The sequence below is a fragment of the Heptranchias perlo genome, chromosome 5, assembly GCF_035084215.1.
Source record: "Heptranchias perlo isolate sHepPer1 chromosome 5, sHepPer1.hap1, whole genome shotgun sequence".
NCBI classification, from domain to species: Eukaryota; Metazoa; Chordata; class Chondrichthyes; order Hexanchiformes; family Hexanchidae; genus Heptranchias; species Heptranchias perlo.
This window is the reverse complement of record NC_090329.1, coordinates 112,833,622-112,853,732: the sequence shown is the minus strand read 5'-3', so window position 1 is coordinate 112,853,732 and position 20,111 is coordinate 112,833,622. Positions and strand designations below refer to the sequence as shown.

The 20,111-nt window shown below is 39.9% G+C and overlaps 1 protein-coding gene across 1 annotated transcript in view; it reads right to left on the bottom strand.

The window, feature by feature from the left end:
• cdc40 (cell division cycle 40 homolog (S. cerevisiae)) overlaps nucleotides 1–20,111 on the bottom strand; it is a 106,609-nt gene that overhangs the window by 25,045 nt on the left and 61,453 nt on the right. The window contains exons 11-12 of the mRNA XM_067985028.1: nucleotides 19,641–19,756; nucleotides 14,317–14,450 (exon numbers count right to left, since the gene is read on the bottom strand). Of these exons, the coding sequence (XP_067841129.1) occupies nucleotides 14,317–14,450; nucleotides 19,641–19,756 (250 nt within the window). The remainder of the gene's footprint in view (nucleotides 1–14,316; nucleotides 14,451–19,640; nucleotides 19,757–20,111) is intronic.

Below are 20,111 nucleotides of genomic sequence, written 5' to 3'. Positions count from 1 at the left end.
ACTGCAGATAAATCAGCATCTGTAAAGAGAAAAGGTGAGTTAAGATGACCTTAATGACTTTTCGGATGCTGAATGGCCTGCTGTGTGTTTCTAAAATGTTCTACTTTTGTTTCAGATTCCAGCATTTGCAGATTTTTCTTTTATTATGCACTTTCTACAAATTATTTAACCTCTTGACGGAAGTGAATAACAAGCTGATAAAACTGAGTAACTTCTTCCTGACTCTGAACATGAATGAGAACTCTAGGATATAAATTTAACATTATAAACAACATTACTCAACCCTGACCAGCTGCACAATACTCCTCAAGCCCCAACAGGATTAGAACCATAACTAGAGCACTGAGCATCTTACCCAATTTATATTAAGAAAATGCTGCTCCATTTACTCTGTAAGGCTAATTCAGCAACAATAGAAGAACTGCATGCATGCAAACTTTGCACATGTACAACTGTTCAGAAGTAGTATTCGACCGCTAAGCATTTTCTTAATATAAATGGGGTAAGATGCTCAGTGTTATATTATGGTTCTAATCCTGTTGGGGCCTTTGGAATGTTGTGCAGCTGGTCAGGGTTGAGTAATGTTGATTATAATGTTAAATTTATATCCTAGAGTTCGCATGCACGTTCATAGTCGGGGAGAAGTTACTAAGTTTTATCTGCTTCTTATTCACTACCTTCAGGAGATTGAATAATTTGGACATTCTGGCTCTGACCTTCCCTGATATCAGGGGAAGGTCCATGTAAGACAGCAGTGACAATAATGTGTTGCTTGCCTGTATAGGTGGGAAGAGATTCCAGTCGGAGCCAAGATGCTGGATGCACACAATAGAGGTGACACTTGGCTGTTCAGAGGAATTCAGTGAAACCCCTCCTCAAATGGCACCGTTCTTGGGTCACCCTGAGTATATTTACATTTCAGTGTTTTTTTATAAACATTAGTTGTGGAGTATATTTACATTTCAGTGTTTTTTTTATAACTTACAGGGTTGCAAAATATGACATGCTCGCTGCTAACAACTCTGCAAAGCAAATGAAATAGAAGGGCACCTCTGCCTACATTTATTCTTAAGCCATCAATCCTTTTCTCAAATAGATACTTTTCCAACTTTTTGAAGAGTTAAGCAGCATAATGTTAACTGCTCTTGAAAGCAGTCTGTTCCATATATCTTTTTACTTTTTAGGAAACCTTTCTTTAACCTCTGATCTTGCTTGAGGCGTGCCAATTCTGAGTGGAGGTCCTCTCATTCTGTGATCGCAGTTCAAGTTACATAATTGCTTATTTATGCATTACTCATTCATGATGTACTGTATTTCATTTTAAAGACTTGGATTATGTTCAAACTCAGCCAGTGAAAAGAAGTTCAATTCTGTCCACAGATCCTAATAACTTAGGGAATTTTAAGTCATGGAGTCATCCTTGCTGCTGTTTGAACTTTCCTAAATACCATGAATGTCCTTTTCATGATATGATGTGGAGATGCCGGTGATGGACTGGGGTTGACAAATGTAAGGAATCTTACAACACCAGGTTATAGTCCAACTGTTTTATTTGAAAATCACAAGCTTTCGGAGGCTTTCTCCTTCGTCAGGTGAGCGAGTGTGCCTGACGAAGGAGAAAGCCTCTGAAAGCTTGTGATTTTCAAATAAAACTGTTGGACTATAACCTGGTGTTGTAAGATTCCTTACACTTTTCATGATAGGGAGTGCGAGCAGAGGATGGCACTCTGCCAGCAATGACGTAGGAGAGGTGTACGATTGAGTATGGATGGAAGCCTTACTGTTCCATTTTTGTCAGGGGTGCTTTGGTGGGGCGCTGGGCATTGGGCATTGTCACTATTGTACGAGTTTGATTGAATAAAAAGGTAACAATCAGTTGTACAGGTTTAATATAATCCGCTACAATTGAGCAAAAGCTCACAAGAAGCAGCCCCTTATTGATAACTGCATGATATTCACAAGATACAATCTGGATAATTGATAAATCGTTAAATTGCAATTAATGTATTTTCCAGCAGATATTACACTGATTTCAAATAAAAATATATTTATTACACCTAGTTCGGAAGGCATCAACATTGGAACCCTCTTAATGAAACCATTGTTATTTAGACATAAGCTTTTCTACAACTTTTTATTGTGCCTTGCTAGGTGCAGCAGAAGGTCCAGGGCATGTGATATGGGTGACATTGTTGATAGCCTCAGTATGAACCTGGAAGTTGCAGCCTGTGTTTTGCACATTAGATTACTTAGAGAAGGGAGTGCGAGCAGAGGATGGCACCTTGCCAGCAAGGACGTAGGAGAGGTGTACGATGGGGTAAGGGCTGGAAGCCTCCCTGATCCATTTTTGTCAGGGATGCTTTGGTGGGGTGCTGGGCGTTCCACTATTGTACGAGTTTGATTGCTCAAATTTAACCTTTTGGCCTTTTTAATTCAGGTTGGCAAATTGTGACAGACAGCATCTGGAATTACACAGTGGATATGGGTCTGATGAGGTGGAGGGACGGGGGGGGGGGGAAGCAAAATAAAACATTACTTTGATGAACCTTTCTCCTTTAAGGAACTCAGACCAGCAAAACTCTGCAATTCCCTAGACTGTGCCTAATTGTAATGTTATGGAAATTAGGTGGTATATTTTCCAATGGAAAATGCATGCAGCACATAAAGAATAACACTGCCACCATTAAAAAGTTACCTGTGTGCCCTTTTACTGTAGAAAATGATGTTATGTTGCAAGAGCCCTGCAATTATCCTGACAGATCCATCAATTCATGGAGTTGAGGGAGAAGCTAGTGTGTCATGATGATGCCATAAAGACATTCCTTTTAGTCATCAGGTTACAATCATCTTCAAACCAGTAAGAAAGAACAGCACTCTTCTAAATAAGTACAGCTTCTCTCAGCTGTCCATTTGCCAACATCTGAATTACTGTAAAGCTTGACAAAGGCACTAAAACAGTGACATAAGTAAATTAGAAGAAAGGGATGCCTTCTAAAAAAAAAATGCAGTTATGTTGCAGGACTTTCGTGCAAGAAAATTTCCAGTCTACATTGCTGCATCTTCCACAGGAAATATTTAACTTGAACCTAATGAAATAAGGAGGTCATATTTTATGACCACTGAACCTTCACAAGTGCAGTTTGAATGCATCACACATTAAAAATCATCTGCAAGGGTTGAACAGTGAGCTCTAAGCGATTTCCAGTTTATTATTGGGCTGGATTAACGCAACAAATTATGGCCTCCTATATAAAAATATACTTTAAATTATAAATAACAAATTACACATACAAAAGAAACCAATGAATTAGATTTTAGCCTCAACACCATTTTCTTTCTCTCCCTAAAGCTACAATCATAAAACAATGCATGATCATAATTTATCACAGTACACTAAAAAATTTGTGGCTGGGGTATGGCATTGTTTAAGCTTTACAACAGCATACAATTGCATGACCTCATTCCCAGCTAGGGGTTAAGCACCATGCCGGTCATAAATCCTATATAAATTTAACAGAGTTACTTGACTGCAGACAGATTAACAAGATTAGGACGACAAATTCCACTAAGCGATCATTTCATTTTAAACTATCCTAACTGTTCGTCTAGATTCAACTCGTGTTAAATAAAATGGGAAGCAAAGTCCAACAAAAAAAAACCAGCCTTTTGTTAGACGTGGGACAATTGTTGTAGAGTTATTAGCCAGGGTGACAAATCAAGTGGTGCAGATGACACTAACTGTGACAGCACAACTGGATTTGTTCAGAAAGGCATCTGAACCACAAGACTGTCGTATCATTTGCAACACACACACACACACACACAACTAGTTTGCACACAGGCAATCAAGAACAAATGTAGTCTTGTGGTAAATGGGGTGAGAGGGAGGGGGATAATTGGACCAGGGCACGCCGTCATTTCAGTTATATATTCTGTCCATATTTTTATATAAAACTTTAATATGGTACTACTTATAGTTAGAAAGGAAAATTCACTATAATTTTGGAAGCAAGAGTTGTAGAGTTGGTTGGAGCATAGGAGTTTCTCTGTGGTACAGGCTGAGGAGCTGAGATACAGAAAACTGAGGCACTATAGCAGCACCACTGGTGGGTGGGAATATAATTACAGTATGACAAGTTTACATAGGCAGTTTCCATTATAAATGTGAACACGGGAATTTATAATGTGAAAAGTTAACACGAAAGTATGATAGAAATATGACAAAAGGAAGTAGTGTTTTGTAGACAGAAGTGCCACAGTCATAAGTTTTTTTTAAAAAGAGAGAGAGATACTCACTTTAGAGCTGGTAACAGCAAAGATAGAGCTAGAATGTGTCATTGGATTGGGTGGAAAGTGGTCATCTTACTTTTTGGGAATATGTTACTGTAGCAATGCCAGGTCACATGAGGAGGTGAATCCTGAAGTGGTTGAGCGCGAGATAAGTGACGTTATTATCGATCAGTGGGTTAGTGGTTGAGGCCAATTTTGGGCACCGCAACTCAGGAAGGATATAGTGGCTTTGGAGGATGTATAGTGCAGATTCACCGAAATAATAACAGGGTTTCAAGGGTTAAATTATGAGGACCGATTGCATAAACATGACTTGTATTTCCTTGAGTTTAGAAGTTTGAGGGGTGGTTTAATTGAGGTGTTTAAAATGATACAGGGTTTCCGTAGAATAGATACAGAGAAACTATTTTCTCTGGTGGGGAAAAGGGGGCACAATCTTAAAATTAGAGCTAGGCCATTCAGGAGTGAAATCAGAAAGCACTTTTTCCACACAAAGGGTAGTGAAAATCTGCAATTCTCTCCCCCAAAAGACTGTGGTTGCTAGGTTAATTGAAATTTTCAAAACTGAGATGACAAATTTTTATTAGATAAAGATATTGAGGGATATGGTAAATGGAATTATGGTGCAGATTAGCCATGATATGATTGAATGGTGGAGCAGGCTCAAAGGGCTGAACGGCCTGTTCCTAAATGTGACTTGGACTATTTGTTTGCAGGAGGGTAAACGCTGACAACAATCTGGTTAGGCCGAATGGCCTGTTTCCGTGTTGTAACTCCTGTGTAGTTACATGTAACACAACAGTATAACAGGGTTATAACTTTGTAGTTTGGAAGCAAGTTTGCCTGGTCTTGGAGGCACTCATGGTATAAGTAACAATGCAGCTTTTTCCAGCAGGCTCCATCGTAAAAAGTAAAGTGTCACAGGGTAAAGTCATCGATGTATAAAAATGAATTCTTTAGTTTTACGACTGTCAACCTGAACCCAAAGATTAATTAAAGCAAGAAGCAGGATTGGATTAAGGAACTCTGCTCAAGATTTGTGTGCCAGAAAACCATATGGAGATTATTGTGTAAAGTGCTGACAGTATTTTAATCCACAAAGTATGGGCAGGAACAGATACAGAAATTAAAAATGGGCATATGCCTTTTAAAATTCACCAAATTAAATACAGAAGTTGTTACAATTTTGTTAGTTAAAAAAACAGACTTGAAAAGATAACTTGGAGCTGACTGCAGGGTCACAATTCAATCCAGGAGCTCAGAAGCAATTGTAACCAATGAGAATTCATTTTGATTAATTTATACCATTTGTTTAAATACATAGATTCTGTTATTGCCTTGGCTTTTATTTATAGCAGCAACTGTAAGATCCCAGTCACTTACTATGAGTTGGAAATTCATCAAATCCTAGGTGGCATGGAAAATTTTCCAAGATTGCTGACAGATGTGAAGTCAATAGGTGTACATTCTTAAGCCTACGATGTGAATAAACACATAACACGACATCATTGGACCGATACCAGGGTTCCTTTTTCTAAGACTCTGTGGCGTCGTATTCACACCCGTGGCTCAAACAAAGCTGGAAACCTTTGACTGCACTGGGGAAAAGGTATGAAGCAGATGCTAGGCAGGCTCCCACAGGGAGGGGCAAAGTTTAAATATAATTAATGCATGAGTCATTCAGGGTTACTTCCCCAATCCAATTATTGGCTGGCTGAAAAGAGGTAGGAGAGAGTCACCTACTTTCCTACTGATCATGGAATTGCGGGGGGGGGGGAAAAGAGGATGTGAACCCCTAAAACAGAGAAAGAAGGTTTGACTTCTGGTCTGAGTTGGGTCAGTTGATTTCACATAGGAAAGCAGTTGTGGTGTCACATTTGATCTCTTGTAAACAATTTTACAACACCAAGTTATAGTCCAACAAATTTATGCAAATTTATTTTTAATGCGTCAGGTGAACGGTATCCCATACCGTTCACCTGACGAAGGAGGAAGCCTCCGAAAGCTTGTGGAATTAAAAATAAATTTGTTGGACTATAACTTGGTGTTGTAAAATTGTTTACAATTGTCAACCCCAGTCCATCACCGGCATCTCCACATCACATTTGATCTCAACAGGGGTCGGCGGGGGGGGGGAAAATCAACTCCTGACTGCTGCCTAGTGACACCTTCTGGAAAGTGCATGGGTGGACAGGATAAGGCTTAGTTGTGCTAACCTACCTATATAGCTGTAGAGCTCACCTATGAAGAATGGCCATTTTCTGAGCGAGGCACTGCAGGGCCATTGTACTGTGGCAATTTGCCCCAGCAACAGTCAATGCCTTTAGGAGAATAGGGGAGAAAACATGGGGATAAGAACAGTAACATTTAAAAAGCATGCTTTAAATATGCTCAGAACACTAAGCATGCTTAACTTTTTACAAGTTATTAATGCGTAGGTTAAGAAAGGGAAAAAAAACCATTTGCGTATCAAAGCTGCTAGCATATGACCTTAAAATGTGCATATTTTATACCTACAGAAAACATCAGAGAGTTTCTTCTAATTTAACGATGAACTCCCTCCACCATTCCCCCTTGGTCATCCAACAGCTTCAGTCAAAATTGTGGACCAACGTCACTGTCAATCAGGAGGTGAGTAAGAGTGGCTTAAACCCAACCTTAGAACTTGAGCACATCATCAAAGCTGACACTTCAGTGAAGAACAGAGGGAGTGCTGCATTGCTAGAGGTACCGTTATTCAGATGAGATGTTAAATCAAGGCCCCAAACTCTTACTCAGGTGGATATTTAAGATTCCATGGCATTATTTGGAGACTGTCAGGGAGTTCTGGCTGATATTTTTTCCTGAACTGACACCACCAAATAAGATTAATTGGTCATTTACCTCATGTGCTGTTTGTGGGACCTTACGGAGTGCAAATTAGCTGCTGGGTTAGCCTATATAGTACTTGCAAAATAAATAATTGTCTGTGAAGCGCTTTGGGAAAGGTGCTTATTAAATGCAAATTCTTTCTTTGTTTCAAAATTTGCCCTTTCCCCTTGTGTGAGATGGCCTAGCATCTGTTCAGCATTTCCACACATCAGCATAGACAAGATCAGATGATTAGTGGCACGTGGGGAATGGGGATGCGGCAGATGTGAGAGAATATGCTATCACATGGAGTAGTTGAGGCGAATAGCAGAGTCATTTAAGGAGAAGCTCAATAAGTACATGAGAGAGAAAGGAATAGAAGGATATGTTGATAAGGCGATGTGAAGTAAGGTGGGAGGAGGCTCGTGTGGGGCATAAATGCTAGCATAGACCTGTTGAGCCGAATGGCCTATTTTTGTGCTGTAAATTCTACATAATATGTAATATAAACAGATTACTTATGGGCCCCCATGTTGCATAAATGAAGCTTTTAAAGACCGTAACATGCAGATACTTCAATTAAAATTACTGCCAGAGTCACAGAACTAATTTAGTTATGGTATTTTGCCTGTACAACTCCAAACTGACAGTATAGTTGAGACTATATTAGTTTATAGAAATTACTCATGTAAATTTTCTTTGAAGATCAAGAATATTTAATGACAGCCAAATTATGTTCTCACTGTGGTAACATTTGGGCTCCAAGATGGCTGGAGAAAATGTCAGCAAAAAGGAAGGAAGGGAGAGAATATGCTTTGTAATGTGCAAGGGCAAGAGATCTGATTTAGAGAAGGTACGAACAGGAATGTTTACGTCTTAGTAACACTGTTGCTAATAGGTACATGACGAGGTGCAACAGCCACTGGTTTATGACATTTGACCTCCAATTGTGATAATACATAGTTTTTTTTAAAAAAAGAATCCTGTAGCACAATCTGTGTGATGATTTTTTTTATACAAGAGAGGCTGATCTGATAGTAATCTTGTTGCTAAAACAATTATCTATTATTTACACTGTTATTTAACCACTAGGTGAGGTGGGGTGGGGTGGAGTGGGGCGTCTCACCGCTTCACAGTGTTAATGATTATCACTACAAACTGATCCAGGTCAGGAATAGCAGAGCCAGCAATTTAATCTCAGTAATAAATTGTCTGGCTTTCAGGAAGTGTATTTGTACTGTGCACTCCAAGCACCACTAAGCTATGCTCGCACTGCTGAATTACCACTTTTGGCTATTGTGATTTTAAGGAACAGCTTGCAGGTGTAGGCAAAAAATCTGGACTCAATAGCAGTTTGTAGTGAAAGATGCTTCATGGAGGTAAAGGATAAACTAAGCAAAACAGTGAAGCTGTTTAATGTATAAACACAGCAGTTTTCTGTAATATCAATTATTTATGAATTTAAGTCAACCCACTGGCACCTAGCCATGTAAAAGTTACTTCTCCATTAAAGGGAAACTCGAGAAAGAAGGAACAAATGAATGAGGTTGCATTTATATAGCACCTTGCATGTGTTCAGGACATCCCAAAGTACTTCATAGCCAATAAACTACTTTTGAAGTGTAGTCACCATCATTATGTAGGCAAATGTAGCAGCCAATTTGCACACAGCAAGATCCCATAAACAGCATATGAAATGAATGACCTGTTAATCTTATTTAGTGGTGTTAACTGAGGGATGTTGGTCAGGTCACTGGTAGAACTTCCTGCTCTTCTTTGAATAGCGCCGTGGAATCCTTTACATCCACCAGAATGGTTTAACATCTTATCCAAAATACAGCATCTGACATCGCAGCACACCCTTACGCCGGTTTAGATTAATCATGGAAAATAGGAGCAAGAGTAGGCCGTTCGGCCCTGCTCCGCCATTCAAAATGATCATGGCTGATAGTCGAACTCAGTACCCTGTTCCCGCTTTTTCCTCATATCCCTTGATCCCTTTAGCATTAAGAAATATATCTATCTCCTTCTTGAATACATCTAATGAATTGGCCTCCACTGCCTTCTGTGGTAGAGAATTCCACAGGTTCACCACCCTCTGAGTGAAGAAATTTCTCCTCATCTCGGTTCTAAATGGCATACCCCATATCCTGAGACTGTGACCCCTGGTTCTGGACTCCCCATCCATCGGGAACATCCTCCCTGCATCTAGTCTGTCTAGTCCTGTTAGAATTTTATATGTTTCGATGAGATCACCTCTCATTCTTCTAAACTCTAGTGAATATAGGCCGAGTCGACCCAATCTCTCCTCTTACGTCAATCCTGCCATCCCAGGAATCAGTCTGGTAAACCTTCGTTGCACTCCCTCCATGGCAAGGACATCCTTCCTCGGATAAGGAGACCAAAACTGCACACAATACTCCAGATGTGGTCTCACCAAGGCCCTGTACAACTGCAGTAAGACATCCCTGTTCCTGGACTCAAATCCTCTTGCAATGAAGGCCAACATACCATTCACCTTCCTAATTGCTTGCTGCACCTGAATGCTCGCTTTCAGCGACTGGTGTACAAGGACACCCAGGTCTCATTGCACCTCCCCTTTTCCCAATCTATCACCATTTAGATAATAATCTGTCTTTCTGTTTTTACAACCAAAGTGGATAACCTCTCATTTATCCATGTTATACTGCATCTGCCATGTTCTTGCCCACTCACCTAACTTGTCTAAATCACATTGGAGCATCTTTGCATCCTCCTCACAGCTCACATTCCACCCCAGCTTTGTGTCAGCTGCAAACTTGGAAATGTTACATTCAGTTCCCTCATCCAAATCATTGATATATATTGTGAATAGCTGGGGCCCAAGCACTGATCCCTGCGGTACCCCACTAGTCACTGCCTGCCACCCGGAAAAAGACCCATTTATTCGTACTCTCTGTTTCCTGTCTGTCAACCAATTCTCAATCCATGCCAGTATATTCCCCCCAATCCCATGTGCTTTAATTATGCACACTAACCTCTTGTGTGGGACCTTATCAAAAGCCTTCTGAAAATCCAAGTACACCACATCCACTGGTTCTCCCCTATCGATTCCACTAGTTACCTCCTCAAAAAACTCCAGTAGATTTGTTAAGCATGTTTGTTAACCCTTTCATAAACCCATGCTGACTTTGTCCAATCCCATTAATGTCTTCCAAGTGTTCTGTTATCACATCCTTTTATAATAGACTAGCATTTTCCCCACTACTGATGTTAGGCTAACTGGTCTGTAATTCTGTTTTTTCTCTCCCTCCTTTTTTAAATAGTGGGGTTACATTTGCCACCCTCCAATCTGTAGGAACTGTTCCAGAGTCCATAGAATTTTGGAAGATGATCGCCAATGCATCCACTATTTCCAGGGCCACTTCCTTTAGTACTCTGGGATGTAGATTATCAGGCCCTGGGGATTTGTCAGCCTTTAGCCCCATTAATTTCCCTAGCACTATTTCTTTTTTTACTAATACTGATTTCCTTCAGTTCCTCCCTCTCACTAGACCCTTGGTTCCCTAACATTTACGGGAGGTTATTTGTGTCCTCCTTTGTGAAGACAGAACCAAAGTATGTGTTTAATTGTTCTGCCATTTCTTTGTTCCCCATTATAATTTCCCCCATTTCTGACTCTAAGGGACCTACATTTGTCTTCACTAATCTTTTTCTCTTAACATATTTATAGAAGCTTTTACAGTCAGTTTTTACTCTCAAAATCTTGGAATGGGGACTTTAGCCCACAAACTTCTGACTCAGAGGTGAGATTGCTATCAACTGAGCCAAACGGACACTTAAAAAAAAAACTAAGCAGAGAAAAATTACCTCCAAGCTACTGTTGTAAGTCTTGCTACAACTGCTTCAAAGCGCACTGGTGGAGTCCTGGAGCGTCACCTAGATATCTGCATATGCAGAACAATGACCGTACATAGGAATGCACAAGATCCAAGAAAGAGATAGAGACGGGAAAAATATTCCAAACCTACGTCAAAGCATTACCCGATTTTCAGTACGAGAATTATATGCTTTGATTTTGTTTATGTTTGTGTAAAAAAGTGGTAATCTCATTTTAATTTCAATATTTTAATTATACATCATATTGTGTATCAAATGCATCTGATTATAAAGATGAAGCAGAATAGAAAGATATAGCACTTATTTAGTGAGAATCTGAGCTTTGAAAATTGAGGAACGAGGAAAACATTCAAACTGATGTTCAAGTTTAATTAATGAACAAAGGATCCTTTTCAGAAACACACACACATATATATATATACTGATCAGAATATATTTACACAATTTGAAAGCAAAATTAAAGATTTTCCCCCCCACTGTAACTGTCATTTTTTCCATTCATTACAAGCAGATAAATTAGTCTTTTTTATAAAATGGAACAAATCAGTTTAAAATTCAAACTGAGTTAATCTAATATTCAAGTGTTAGTACCCACTAACCGGCAGACCTACTAAAGCAACTAATTACTGTTGCTAGGTATTAAAGTATCAGATTTTTAAAATTTAAATTGTATTAAATAAAAAGTGCTGGGAAATAGATTCTAGGAGATTACAAGTAACAAGGAATTAAAAGACATTTGGAAAAACCCAAATCGTTGAGCGAAAAGCAAATAGTCCGCACCTATGGTTTGAATGATTTTACACATGTAGGAGGTACATATTCATTGTGTCCTGAAATGCAGATTTACTCTAGATTTCCATTTTTTATTTGATGCTGTCTTTCGTCATCGATTTATACAATTTAGTTTTAGGGGCCACCAATTGGATACAAGTTTTTACTCTTTCCACTGCCAATTAGCTTATTGGAGAAATGGATAAAAGACGGTATCACAGGAATACTCACCACTTGCCTGGATGAGTGCAGCTCCAATAACACTCAAGAAGCTTGACATCATCCAGGACAAAGCAGCCCGCTTGATTGGCACCCCATCCACCACCCTAAACATTCACTCCCTTCACCACCGGCACACTGTGGCTGCAGAGTGTACCATCTACAGGATGCACTGCAGCAACTTGCCAAGGCTTCTTCGACAGCACCTCCCAAACCCACGACCTCTACCACCTAGAAGGACAAGGGCAACAATGGGAACAACACTTCCTGCACGTTCCCCTCCAAGCCACACCCTATCCCGACTTGGAAATAGATCACCGTTCCTTCATCGTCACTGGGTCAAAATCCTGGAACTCCCTACCTAACAGCACTGTGGGAGAATCTTCACCACACGGACTGCAGCGGTTCAAGAAGGCGGCTCACCACCACCTTCTCAAGGGCAATTAGGGATGGGCAATAAACGCTGGCCTTGCCAGCAATGCCCAAATCCCATGAACGAAGAAAAAGAAAAGTACTTTAGATGAATGACAGGGTCTAAGAATATTAATTCACTTCACTCCCAAGGTCACTATCAGTAACTCCTTAAAACTAACCCCTTCCCCCCTCCACTCCTAAAGGTTCACTCTTTAAATGACATATTAGCCATTAGACTGTTACATCTTCTGCTGTGTATTGATATGAATTTTAAGCAGGCTAAAATAATGCAAATAAAATATTTTAAAAGGTTCAACTGAAACTGAAAAAGATTTTAATCATGATTCTTCCTGGCAGTTTGATTGGAACCATAGAATTATATGCCTGAAAAGAGTCAGCACCCTTGAGAGAGGAGGAAGGGAAGGAAAAAAAGATTGTTTCTCTCCTAAGACTTTCGCTTCTTTTCTGGTGTACAATTCTATGGTTCTGACCACCTCTAGTACATTGCCTAATTGGCCAATCTTTATGTGTGAACCTAAGCAATGTGCTATTTGACTGCATGGGGCATCACAGCCTAACATGATCCTGTCCTTGTTCCATATTCATACATGCATATGTTGAAAAGATGTTGCTCAATAGTGATCAGTGGTGGAACGTGTGGCAGATTTAACAATTCCTGGTCAATTGTAGTACCTCTACCACTGTGCCTGCTGAGAACAACTCAGCGCAGAACTGATCTTCATGGCTCAGTTACTCACTGCCTTCACCAGCTGAGCCATCGGTGGGGCTAGGGAATATCTAATTAAGCACAATTGTTTTGTGGTTATTAAGCAGAGATAAACTAGCCAAAGTAGATGTATTAGATGATAATCAAATGAAGGGTTTGCATTATTGTGCACTATAGTGTACCAAAATGTGTTTTGGTGGTCGGTTAAAAACACACATTGAATTTGGTCACAGAAGTGCTGGGGGCTCTGCAACTAGCTTTAGCAACCTTGGGCTTGGGGCGCAGAAAGTCAGCTGTGACCCCTCTGGAAAGTGCATGTCTGTGGACATTATGTGAGGACTGTAATGCCCTCCACATTCAAATAGCCTGAATGAGAAATGATTACTTGGCGAGGCACAGAAGACTGCCAGCACCTGTGAAGAGCAGGGGAGAAAATGGAGAAATAAAACATCAAAAGAAACATACCATTGATGTCACTATTGTCATGGGAATTCAGATTCATCTATTGTACTTCTTTTCTGCAAATGCTTCAGTTTATTTTCAGTTGTTGCCTGGTATACTAGAAACCTCACAGCAGCTGCTCTGATACAGAATAATGAATGGCTAGAAGACCAAACTGAACTCTACTTATTCAAGGAGTTTACACCAATTTGATCTATTTGTCAGACCATTAGTAAATCAGGAATTTTACAATCAGTAATCTGAAGTGAACTACTAAAAACCACAATATACCTTCTTGTTCATTACCATTAGACTGCATAACTGGTTTACCAATCTGGTCAGTAATAATGACTATATTAAATTGAGAAATGTTTACAACTGCTTAAACCGCTCCTAGAGATCCAAAGTAATTTTCATTCAGTGTAAACGCAGCACAACAGCCGCAGCAGAATATTTACCATGGGAGGACACAAATAAAATTCTAAAAAAGAAAAGAATCGATATTCTGAATACATCAGGGAATTTGAAACTTTGGTAAAACCAATTGCAGTATTTACGTGGCCCACAATATAACCTAATTAAGCATTATGTTAGGAAAATTCCACCATGGAACCAGATATGCAATTTCTTGGGATATCATTCCCTTTCAGGATTTTCCCCTCTTTCTCTCATACACAGAGAAAATCAAGATCAACTCTCTTCTCCACAGTGGTAAGGAAACTTACCATTCCCAGACTCGGAGGCTCTTGTCGTCAGAAGTACTCACAAATCGCCTGTTTTCATCCACAAATGTGATCGTATTGACAGCTCCCAGATGCCTATCATATTCTTGAACAATCTCTCCAGATCGAATGTCCCACTGTTGAAAGAAAATTTGATTCTTCATGTTGGGCGTTTTAAAGCAAGAGATAACATGGTAATTACTTGTTTTTACACAAGAGGTTTGCAAATATGGAAAATCTCAGGAGCTCACTGCAGGTTAGAAAAAACTTTGATTTTCCTTCGAGGGAATTTGAATTTTTCCATCCAATTAATAATATATTTTAGAAATTTGCTTTGGTTAACAGAGATACAGATGTTTGAGATATATATCTGTTTTAAAAGCATTAATTATCCCATGCAGATATTTTACCAAATAGGTGTTCCAGTGCTAGTGTTCTAATGTCCTCTGCAATAGGATTATCCTCTTAACAATAACTTAATATTTAAATATCCACTGAAGATAAACTCCGAGGAGCCCAGAATTATTTCCTATAAACACCTATTTTCATTCATTGCAATTTAAAGTTAAGGTCAAAGCCCATTTTACAATAAGGGGTCATCTTTGCTGAATTTTGAAAGCTGGAAATAGGGAAAAATGTATTTGTCAAATCATTGGCTCCCAGAATCTGCAGCTATTCCCTGAAAGCAATGAATGTGCCTCCATCTCAAACACATCCAAGACGGTGACCCCAATTGGGAGACCAACCTCTTTCCGGTGACTTTAAAAAACAAATAAAAACAACACAACTGCAGGGCATTATCATGAGGTATTCTTTTAATATAGAAGCAAAAAAAATGTGGTTATGCAACTTAAAGTAAAAGCATGTTGGCGTACAAATTGCAAACAGCTAATCAATTGTGTGAAACAAAGACTTACTTTAAATCATTATAATTGGGGCATTTATCTGATGAGAGTCATTCCAGAAACTTCGCTCAACAATTTTAGCTTCGAAATGACTTCAGGATATGACTGTATAGACCTGTTCTTGACAAGGAATACCAGAGCAGTGGGCAGGCCAGGTTAAGCACAGGTCTATTTTAGTAACTAATCATCACAATTATATTCCAATACCTAGACCAACCATGAGCAACACCACGAAAATCAACTATTACAAAAAGACTCCATCTCATCAAGCAGTCTTACCATTAAGACCTTTTGGCAGCACTGCTATAGAATCTTCAATGAACAGCGCCCACAGTCTATCTTTTTGTTAGAAAACTTTACTGGAGATCAGGAGTGATCTAATCTGAACTATTCTAGGGAATGAGGGGGCCAAGTGGAGCAAGTGTCAGTGGGGGAGCATTTAGGGAGCAGCGATCATAGTATCATAAGGTTAAGAATAGCTATGGAAAAGGAACAGACCACTCTAAAGTAAAAGTACTCAATTGGAGAAGGGCCAATTTCAATGGGATGAGAACAGATCTGGCCTGGGTAAATCAAATCAAAGATTGGCAGGCAAAACTGTAACTGAACAGTGGGCGACCTTTAAGAAGGAGATGGTTCGGGTACAGTCTAGGCACATTCCCACGAGGCAGAAAGGTAGGACAACTAAAGCCAGAGTTCCCTGGATGACAAAAAGAGATAGTGAGTAAGAAGAAACGGAAAAAAGGGGCGTATGACAGATGTCAGGTTGATAACACAAATGAGAACCAGGCAGAATATAGAAAAGTTCAGAGGGGAAGAGAAAAAGGAAATAAGAGGGGCAAAGAGAGAGTATGAGAATGGACTGGTGGCCAACATAAAAGGGAATCCAAAAGTCTTCTACAGGCATGAAAACTGTAAATAGATAGTAAGAGGAGGGGTGGGGCCGATTAGGGACCATAAAAGAGATCTACTCATGGAGGCAGAAGGCATGGCTGAGGTACTAAATGCATACTTTGCATCTGTCTTTACCATGGAAGAAGATGCAGCCACAGTCTCAGTAAAGGAAGATATAGTTGAGATACAGCATGGGCTAAAAATTGATAATGAGGAGGTACTTGAAAGGCTAGCTGTACTTAAAGTAGGTAAGTCAACCGGTCTGGATGGGATGTATCCTAGGTTGCTGAGGGAAGTAAGGGTGGAAATTGCAGAGGTACTGGCCATAATCTTCCAAACATCCATAGATACGGGGGTGGTGCCAGAGTACTGGAGAACTGCAAATGTTACACCCTTGTTCAAAAAAGGGTGCAAGCATAAACCCAGCAACTATAGGCCAATCAGTTTAACCTCGGTGGTGGGGAAACTTTTAGAAACGATAATCCGGGACAGAATTAACAGTCACGTGGACGAGAGTGGATTGATTAGGGAAAGCCAGCATGGATTTATTAAAGGCAAATCGTGTTTAGCTAACCTGAACAGAGTTTTTTGATGAGGTGACAGAGAGGGTGGATGAGGGCAATGCAGCTGATGTGGTGTACATGGACTTTCAAAAGGCGTTTGATAAAGTGCCGCACTTAGCAAGATTGTGGCCCATGGAAAAAAGGGGGCAGTAGCAACATGGATACAGAACTGGCTAAGGGACAGGAAACAGAGAGTAGTGATGAACAGTTGTTTTTTGGACTGGAGGAAAGTGTACAATGGTGTTCCCCAGGGGTCAGTGCTGGGACCACTGCTTTTCTTGATATATATTAATGACTTGGACTTGGGTGTACAGGGCACAATTTCAAAATTTGCAGATGGCACAAAACTTGGAAGGGTAGTAAACAGTGAAGAGGATAGTGATAGACTTCAACAGGATATAGTCAGGCTGGTGGCATGGGCGGACACGCGGCAGATGAAATTTAACGCAGAAAAATGCGAAGTGATACATTTCAGTAGGAAGAATGAGGAGAAGCAATATAAACTAGAGGACATAACTCTAAAAGGGGTACAGGAACAGAGAGATCTGGGGGTATATGTGCTCAAATCGTTGAAGGTGGCAGGGCAGGTTGAGAAAGCGGTTAAAAAAGCATACGAGATCCTGGGCTTTATAAATAGAGGCACAGAGTACAAAAGTCTGGAAGTCATGATGAATCTTTATAAAACACTGGTTCAGTCACAACTTCAGGAAAGATGTGACGGCCTTAGACAGGGTGCAGAAGAGATTTACTAGAATGATTCCAGGGACGAGGGACTTTAGTTATGTGGATAGACTGGAGAAGCTAGGGTTGTTCTCCTTGGAACAGAGACAGTTGCGAGGCGATTCGGTAGAGGTATTCAAAATCATGAAGGGACTAGACAGAGTAGATAGAGAGAAACTGTTCCCATTGGCAGAAGGATCAAGGACCAGATTTAAGATTTAACCAAAGGTGACATGAGGAAAAACTATATTTACACAGCGAGTGGTGAGGATCCGGAATGCACTCGCCGAGGGGGTGGTGGAGGCAGATTCAATCATGGCCTTCAAAAGGGAACTGGATAATTACTTGAAAGGATAAAGTTTACAGGGCTATGGGGAAAGGGCAGGGGAGTGGGACTACCTGGATTGCTCTTGCATAGAGCGGAGTAGACTCGATGGGCCGAATAGCCTCCTTCCGTGCTGTAACCTTTCTATGATTCTAATCCCAGCAGGTCTCTGGAATGGTTTTTAAATTTCCCATGGCTTTACAAACATCTGTAGCTACTTAAAGTCGGTTAAAGATCTGTGGAATAAGTCATTAGCTGAGTATGTATATCCTTAAACACTGGGTTATGTGTTCTTTTTCCTTCACTGTTTGAGGTCACTGTCTGAATGGGAATCTAATACTGTAGTTACATTTTGTCTAGCGTAGCCATCCTGTACTACAGAAATGCACTAAATAATTTCTGAAAAAAAACCCGCACACAAACTGAACCCCATTAAACACAACAAACTTTGAGACACTTATATGACTAGCACGGTTTCCTTTCACCCCCATGCGTAACTGATGTTAAAGTATAGGAATGCTAACTAGTACTGGCTACATACCCAAAAAGAAAACATTTTTCTTACTTGTTGATCCTGATAATATCTAGTTCTGTTGCCATGCTATTAAAACAGAATCTCATTACATCATAATTACCATAAAAATGTAACATACACTTTTAAGCACCATCAGTAGAACATTAAGCAAAAAAAAAATTGATCGGCTGACCAGAACTGCAAAACTTAAACAAAATGCATTCCACATGCAGCCAATCAAGAATGCCACCACTGTTATCAATTTTCAATTAATGAGCAGAAAATACAATATGGACTGAATTGTGACGTGAAAAACTGCAGAAGAAGATCACAAAGAAACAGATGGCAAAATGACTAAACCATCTACAAATAGCTTTTGTGCAAGGTTGTGTACATTCTACTGACACAGCATGAAGTGATGGCCTCCCTATCAGTGCGGAACCCATTCAATCATATACTGTGCACTCAGTAGTGACAACCGAGTCAACTGCATAATAGAAGGAAAAACACACTTCTGGAAGTCTGTATTGCTGCAATACAGCTATTACTGTCTACAGAAAAGAAACAATAGGTTTTATATACATGTATAAAAATGCAGGGATTTGCCAGTAATACTTTTTTTTTGCAAGTCAAAAGGAAATTACAGGCAATTCTAAAAGTTCTGCAATGACTGGAAGAAGATACTTCCAGTCCAAATGATTCATTACATTGATTTTCAGATTATCAAATCATGGAATCATTTGAGGACAGCATGGATTGGTGTACCATGCACTGTATCAATCCACCTACTCAGAGGAGAAAAGTAAAATCAGTTATTCAAAATTGTATTTGTGTACCGGTAGATGCTGTTACACATCAGTGCCAGATTCTTTTTTTTATTATTCATTCATGGGATGTGGGCGTCGCTGGCGAGGCCGGTGTTTATTGCACATCCCTAATTGTCCTCGAGAAGGTGGTGGTGAGCCACCTTCTTGAACCACTGCAGTCCATGTGGTGAAGGTTCTCCCACAGTGTTGTTAGGTAGGGAGTTCCAGGATTTTGACCCAGCGACAATGAAGGAATGGCGATATTTCAAAGTCGTGTGTGACTTGGAGGGGAATGTGCAGGTGGTGTTGTTCCCATGTGCCCGCTGCTCTTGTCCTTCTAGGTGGTAGAGGTCGCGGGTTTGGGATCGGGTCATTTGTCCACCCTCTCACTATGTGGAAGACCCATGAAAATGAAAGTCCTTATGAAATAATTGCATGCTAATATGTAAAAATAAATATTGGTATTCATAGAGTAATTATAACTCAGTTACCTCTCACACTGTTGTAACAGTCATCTGGATTTTGAGAGGATAATAAGCAACTATCAATACAGTACAATAGAATTCAAAACAAGGATGCAGTACTATAGGCAGATCTCACCTGGACAATTTTTTTATCTGACATTCCAGCCACAAACAGATGCTGCTTGTCTTCATCAGGATTGAACTTGACACAGTATGGAACTTTTCGACTAGAAAACTTGGCAGTACACTTCCCTGATGGCAAAGAAACAATATAAAAAAGGTCAATTATGGTGTAAAGGATTATACAGCACTGCAGACTAAAGAACAATATCTTCAGAGTCACTACCATATAATTACTAACACAATGAACATATACGCGAGTGAAAACCTTTACTTAGCTGTCACTATGGTTGCATTGCAACGGAAAGAATTTGACTGGGGGGGGGGGGGGAAGATGGAAGCATTTGATGGTGCAGTTTATTGCATTTGTGTGAGCACTTACAAAGGGGGAGGGGAGATAAAAAAAGTGATCAACAAATGGAAAAATAAAAAAGATCAATATTCCTTTATTTTTCCACAGATTTCTTTAAAAAAAACATTAAAAATT